At 36.2% G+C, this 6954-nt stretch overlaps 1 protein-coding gene across 2 annotated transcripts; it reads left to right on the top strand.

Moving 5' to 3' along the window:
• The first annotated feature begins 351 nt into the window (after nt 1-351).
• On the top strand, nt 352-6709 carry LOC106868364 (uncharacterized). 2 transcript variants are annotated; one of them, XM_014913580.2, is made up of 3 exons: nt 352-943; nt 3145-3312; nt 3424-3479. In XM_014913580.2, exons 1-3 carry the CDS (start codon nt 721-723, stop codon nt 3462-3464), a joined length of 432 nt encoding a protein of 143 aa, XP_014769066.1. In that variant the 5' UTR covers nt 352-720; the 3' UTR covers nt 3465-3479. The 2 variants fall into 2 exon arrangements, with proteins under 2 accessions (XP_014769066.1, XP_014769068.1); XM_014913582.2 differs by lacking the exon at nt 3424-3479 and adding an exon at nt 6691-6709 and having other exon boundaries at nt 355-943.
• Nucleotides 6710-6954: the final 245 nt, after the last annotated feature.

The raw sequence follows: 6954 nt of genomic DNA, 5'->3' as shown, positions 1-6954 counted from the left end.
CTTAAATCAATTTGTAAATTTTTGTATAACATTCACTACACCTTCCTCTAAATTCATGGCAAAAGTCCATTTGAGTTATTTTCTTTATTACTTTTGCCTTCTAAGACAGAGAGAGGTATTGTTTCAGTCGTGTTTGTTTGTTTGTCTGTCCGTGGACAAAATATCTTAAGAACCGCTGAATGGATTCGGATGAAACTTTCAGGGATGTTTGGCCTTGTGACTGGCACAAACTGATTAGATTTTGGGATCGATCCGGTACCGGACAAGGATTCTGGATTATTTTCCCGTTTTTTTCTTTTACTTAATTTTTGAGAGCTGTCAAGTTTATTTCAGATATTCTCATTTTAAAAATCATCTCTGGCTAATCGTTGAGAGGACATTGGTGTTGCCTTGGCGGAGCTTCGCGCTCTCTGAGTGCTCTTGTTTTATATTTAAATTCATGTTCATTAACATAACAGATACGTCTTCGTCCCGATTTCCATCAGAAATATCTTAACATTTTCAGTAGTTCAAAATATTTTTCTAGTTTCACAAATCACAATCGCAGATTACCCAAACACTTGGTTCTTTAAATGGTTTGAAAAACCAATTGAAATATTTGTCGTAAAAACAACATAATGCTGACGGGGTTGAGAAAATTAGTTTCACCGGAAATTCTCGTGAAACGAGGCAGAAAGTGGAATCGGTGTTGGCCAGAAGCGCTGGCTTCTTCACATCATTATGTCGACTCTTCAGCTGCGGCTGGTACCATTCTTGGCTAGAACTTTAAAGCTTCAAAATGGGTGCCGAATGTCAGCAGTATACCGTTTACCCCAGCATAAATACAAAACTAAAACAACTTCCTTCTCTCCGAACTACAGAAAGTTTAATTCCATCGCCAACAACAACAATATTTACCGACAAAACTCGGCCACCACCAGCTTGCTCCTTGTTTCTACTCAAGGTTAGTCGCTAACTAACTTGTTTCGGCTCCTTTTCTTTATAAAAAGGTTATTTCTATACTGTCTCTTTTATAAAATTTATTTGGTAGTTTTCACTTGTCATTGTTTTACTTTTGTGTTTAATTAAAAGTTAGTTACAAGTCTTTATTAATGTCAATTAAAACATTGCCCTCGCTCTAATTTCGAGTTCTACTAACCACTTACGTTGTTGTGGGGTATATTTTATAATACAGCTGCTTGTTATTTACTTTGATAAGTCTGTGAAGAAGTAATTTTACCCAGGATTTTAATTAAGAATTTTAGGCTGCTGTTAAACATAATTAAATAGATTTGAATGTAAATAAGTCTTCTTCCCTCCTCAATATAATACATCCATCGCTAAGGAGGTCGTAAAGAGGCACCATTTAGACATCTTTTAAAAACATTATTTCAATATCATTGTCCCAAGTTCACAGCTGGTCAGTGTTTAGCTTACATCTCCTAAGGTCGATAAAATAATGTACAAGGGTAACTATAGAACAACCCGATATCCTCTCCCGAACTCTGCAGTCATCTTGTTTAACCATTTATAATTAATATTGGCGTGCAAAAATCGAATATTATTGGAGATATATATTAATAAATGTTTAATTTCAGAATAATAATAAAATAAAAGTCTATCCAAACGTTGTACAGGCAATAACATGAGGTCGCTCGACCTGCTAGAAATTACAGCCAAACCTTTCAACTGTTGAAAAAGAAGGCAGGGTGTTCAAGAAAGGCGGAATGATTTTTGACGAGGGAACTGGTAAATAAGAGCTGACCTAGGCAAAATAACAAATTTGAAACTGGAAACATTCCACTATATTTAAATGTATCTTGAAACAGCGGGCTCAGAGAGGAATTTACCCAGCAGGCAGGTGACGATCGTCTATCAGTTCTCTGCTCAAAGTTTTCCAGGCTGCAACAGTTATTTTTAAACTACTTGTATTTGGGAACTCTGTATGTTGATAACATTAGTTTACATATTTGAAACTGTCGCAAAAGGAGATAAATTCCAATTTAGTTTGAGAGAAAGAAGTTAGGACTCGATTATCCATTAGAAAGCGATTATGGTGGTCAGTTTACAGTAAAAATAAAGTAGGTAGAAATATACGTTGTTCTCAATGTGGACGTACAATACAATAGTATAGGTCTAAGAATCCTTTGGTAATGTACAGAGTAATGAATTACAAAACACAAAGATGAAGGATTTGGTCAAAGCTCAAATGTTAACCAAACAATCTGGAAGAAACATCTCATGAGCAAAATTCATATTGGAAAGTAATTCCAAATTTTTTGTGAAAACTTGTACAGATGGGTGTGGGGCATACAGTACAGAGAAGCTCAATTATTTAGAGATTAGTTTCAAGATGTGAATAGTTAGAATATGCATGGAATAACTCTGGTGACCAAAATTAAGGAAAATCCCACTGACTGAGTATAGCCCAGTCACATGTACCCTTAATGTAATTTCAGGCAGAATTGGTGTGACAAGGCTGTACCTTTTTAATTACATGTACAATCACTATGGCAGGCTTTCACACACTTTTCATCCACTGAGGACAGATGCAGACACACAAATATCTATATATACATATAAGGACACAGGAAGGAAATGTGTCAAGGCCGACAGGAAGCGGTGCAGCTTCCTAGGTCTAACCAACAGTAGTATTATTCCCTTCAGGGGACTGTCACATTAAGTTGACAGCATACAACTACTTCATCGTATCACTACTGCATAAATCTCTCTGAGAGATTTAGAAATGTATTATTTCTAAATATATATATAAACGATGGGCTTCTTTCAGTTTCCATCTACCAAATCCACTAACAAGGCTTTGGTGAGTCTGAGGCTGTAGTAGAAGATGCTTGCCCAAGGTGCCACACAGTAGGACTGAACCTGGAAACATGTGGTCGGGAAGCAAGCTTCTTAGCACACAACCATTCCTGCACCTGTATACATATATATATATAAATATGTGTGTGTCTGTATGTATGTATATATGTGTGTATATACTTGTATATATATTTGTGTATATGTCTGTGTGTGTATATATATATAATAAATATGTACACGTGGTTGTATGTGTGTGTGTCTATATATATATATATATAGATAGATAGATATAGATATAAATAAAATATCATGTAAGTTTGCTATCTCCTGTTTCTTCCATTGAAGGAGCCAACCGATGGTTTAGACGTAGCAGTCATTATGACAAATGGACTAACCTCTGTTTTGAAGATATGGAAGCATTGATTAGCTGTGGAGATATTCAACTCTTTGATGTTCGGGAACCCAAAGAAATACTGGACACTGGTAAAATACCCTGCGCTATAAATATTCCTTGTAAGTTTTATATCTTTCATCTCCTCCTTTTATTAGTTGTGCATAAATTCTGTAAAGGCTAATGTACTCTAAATTGTAGTTTTATGTACTTCGGTTCATCTTTTGTTTCAGTCATTGGGCAACAACCTTTGAAGGATTGGGCATTGCTTTGAAGGGTCTCAGTTAAGCAGATTGACCCCGGTACTTTTTCATTTTGTTAAATCTGGTACTTATTTTATCAGTTTTGTTTGCTGAATTGCTAAGTTACTGGCGCATGAAATAAAAACAAACCAACACTTGTCAGGCATTTGGGGAAGACACACACACACACACAGAGGACACTTAGTCTTTTGGAGGAGATGACAAAAGACCGAGATATCTGGTGCCATGCTGTACTCAACACGACTCATCCTCCTGATGAAGAGGATGAGCCTGCAAGAGTCCTGTGCTGGCACCACATGAAATGCACTCATGCTGGTGCCACATAAAGGGACTCGTGTTGGTGCCATGTTAAAAGCACCCAGCACACACTGTAAAGTAATTTGGCATTAGGAAGGGCATCCGGTCATAGAAACCAAGCCAAATCAGGCTGGAACCTGGTGCAGCTCTCCTGCTTGCCAACTTTGGTCAAACCGTTCCACCTATGCCAGCATGGAAAACAGACGTTAAAGGATGATGATGATGATATATATATATATATATATATATATAATCCAAGAAAGTTAGGGGTTGTGAATCCAACCCACTAAGGGATAATATTATATATATTCCATCTACTAGATTCATCCCTTTCAGAGTTGATGAAATAAGTACCAGTTAAGCGCTGGGGTTGATGTAATTGGCTAGCCCCCTCAGGCCTTGTGCCCATAGAAGAAAAGATTATCATTATTGACTTTCATTTTGAGCTTCATTTGCATATCACCTCCTGGTTTCTTTTTATCATTCATCCAGTCACTTGTAATTTGAGTCAATGAAATCTAATATCTTATTAATTAACATGAAAAGTCCTCTTCCGTTATTTAATTCTCCCAGTAACCTGGTAGATTAAACAAACTTTGTTGCAAATCATGTGAACGACGACCAACTTGAACTCTCCTCCTCCCTATTGTTGATAATCTCAGGCAAACTTGTAACAATTCATATATTTGAAGCAAATATAACAATCATCATATCAAAAGGACTTAGTTTTGACTTCAGAGGATAATATTTCAGCTCAGCTCTACATTCTACAAAGTTCTGTTGTTCTAAGCACACATTTTGTCTTTCCATTCCATACATTCCAGACACAATTCATCAGAGAACCATTTGCATAATTACTAAATCATCTTTTACTGAAACATTTTCTACCTCCTCTTTTTAATAATGGACTCATCTTTCCTCTGCTTGCTAATTGTCTTGCCTTGACCTTATTACTTTCTGGTTGTATTGTCACTCTCAGATTTACTTGTTGCATTGTTTCTTTTGTCTCCATTGGTTTTACCATTTTGCTCCCATTCCTGCTGGTTGTGCTGTGTCTCCTTCATACTTACTGGTTGTATTGTATCCCTCACCTTGCTGTTTGTGATTCCCTCATCTTTGCTGGTTGTGTTAACCTTGTTCCTTTACCCTCATACTTTATCTTTCACACTTGCATTCCTACTGCCTTCCATCTAAACCAGGGCTGGCCAACCTAAGGCCTGTGGGCCGCAGACTTTTATCTCATGGCCCACTTGATACTTTCTTGAAATGGATTTGTTTAAACAAACATTTAAAAATTTTATCAAAAATTAAAAGATTGTAATGAAAAGTAAAAAAGGAAGATACTACTGTTTTTGCAACAATAATATTTCATGTTGAATCAACGATCATTCATTTATTATTGTAATAATAGTATGAGAAAGCAAAATGCTTTCAATTCTGTCAGTATACAAGCAGCCCTCAAAAACCTTTCTGTGATTAAAGTGGCCTGCAATGTAATTCAAGTTGGCCAGGCCTGGTCTAAACATTATATGTAGTTCTTCATTCTAAACAATGCTGCTCTTTGGAATTCCTTTCTCTCTTGTCCCACTAGCCACACAAATGTACAAACCCCAGAAGAATCAAAGCCAACTTCACTTGTATTTTTCTAACTTAAGGGCTTCCTCCTGGACAAAGACCAATGCCTTCCGCTTTGCATACAAGAAGAGAAAGGACATTTTGCTTTGTAACAGTGACTTCTTGAGGAATTAGAAACAGGTTAAATATATACAATAAATATAAATATAAGTATAAATATAAATATACATATACAAAACAGAAAGTACAGGGGACCTAACTTAAACCTTGGAGTCCAATAGAGTTGATAAAATGTGGGTCAGAGATGGAGATCTTGCAGTGTATGTTGTGGTGTAACAGGAGTGGTTTAACAGGAAATATTTGATCTAAAAGATAAGAGGCAGTGGAGTCTACAAGTGGACAGCTTAGTGAAGAAATTCTTTTATAATAGACACTTTTCTTAAAGATGGCTGGTTAGCAATAACATTAGTGTTGAGAACCCACTAATGCGAGTTGAAGGAAGATCTGGCCCTGGAGACACTGGAGAGAGAAAGCGATAGAGGAGACTGCTTTCTATAACACTTGTTATGCTACAAGTGAGAGCTGTAGTTCGCAGCACCAGAAGTACCAGTCTCTGTTGTTTAAAACTTATTTGTTAATCATATCGAGTGAACTGATCTTTGGAGACATTTTGTTTTTTTTTAAATAGCAGACGAGATCAAAATTAATGAGAATACAAAGAAACAAAATTGAGAAATCTATGTGGTAAGATGTTTGCTTCTCAACCACATGGTTTGTGGTTCAGTCACAATGTGTGGCACCTTGGGCAAGTGTCTTCTACTTTGACCCCAACACCAACCAAAGCTATGTGAGTGGAAATGACATTGCAAGTATGGTTACTCCCTGTTAAGAAACACTACATCTTGTGGGTGTATTGTTCAGTTGCAGGAGATATGAACTCCTGATACTGGAGTTGAGTTTTTATCCATTTATTTGTAGCACTTTTCTGATCCATTAATTACAATGAAACACTCTTATTTGCAAAAACAATCAAAATCAATGTTTTCACCTCTTATCAATATTGTTAATAAAACTACAAATCACTTCTGTTATAACAGATGACATTTTTATGTTCCTGCAACAGACATTTTGTTTGTTAACAGTTCTGAGGGTACTCTGTAGCTTTTATTTGCATTTCCCACTTGTTAACATACTGTATCTGCTGTAGATCAATAAAACCAAATATTGATCTGCAATGCATGGACAATAAAGATGCTTTAAAGTTATTTTTTTGATGTGAATTTGTGTTGGTTGTGAAATGAGAATTATCCGAGATAAAAAGTATTCATTCTTTTTTTTTCTTTTTCACATTTGTATTTTTTTCAGGAATTAGTTGAGCCAGCAATGGAGCCAACATTCCTGCATGTCTCCATCCTGTGTCATCTTGTTTGTAAGACTCAACACTGACACCTTCATCTTTGACCGTTTTTCATCTATCAATTATTTGGCTAATTTCCACCACTAATTTATGTCAGTTTTTCACACCAAGCCACAACGTCGTTACTTTTATTTTAGGCTTATCCATGCTTGCATGGCTTGGGCGAGTCTTTTCTCACACAACATCTCACCATTTGTTTTGTTCTTTCGTAA

This window comes from Octopus bimaculoides, chromosome 19, assembly GCF_001194135.2.
Source record: "Octopus bimaculoides isolate UCB-OBI-ISO-001 chromosome 19, ASM119413v2, whole genome shotgun sequence".
NCBI classification, from domain to species: Eukaryota; Metazoa; Mollusca; class Cephalopoda; order Octopoda; family Octopodidae; genus Octopus; species Octopus bimaculoides.
Note: the sequence above shows the minus strand (reverse complement) of the source record. Positions and strands in the feature narration are given on the sequence as shown.

Coding starts and splice junctions, on each gene's coding strand:
- LOC106868364 (XM_014913580.2), top strand. CDS start 721: ATGTCGACTCTTCAGCTGCGGCTGGTACCATTCTTGGCTAGAACTTTA. Junction 944..3,144: donor GCTCCTTGTTTCTACTCAAG/GTTAGTCGCTAA, acceptor CTTCCATTGAAG/GAGCCAACCGATGGTTTAGA. Junction 3,313..3,423: donor CTGCGCTATAAATATTCCTT/GTAAGTTTTATA, acceptor CTTTTGTTTCAG/TCATTGGGCAACAACCTTTG.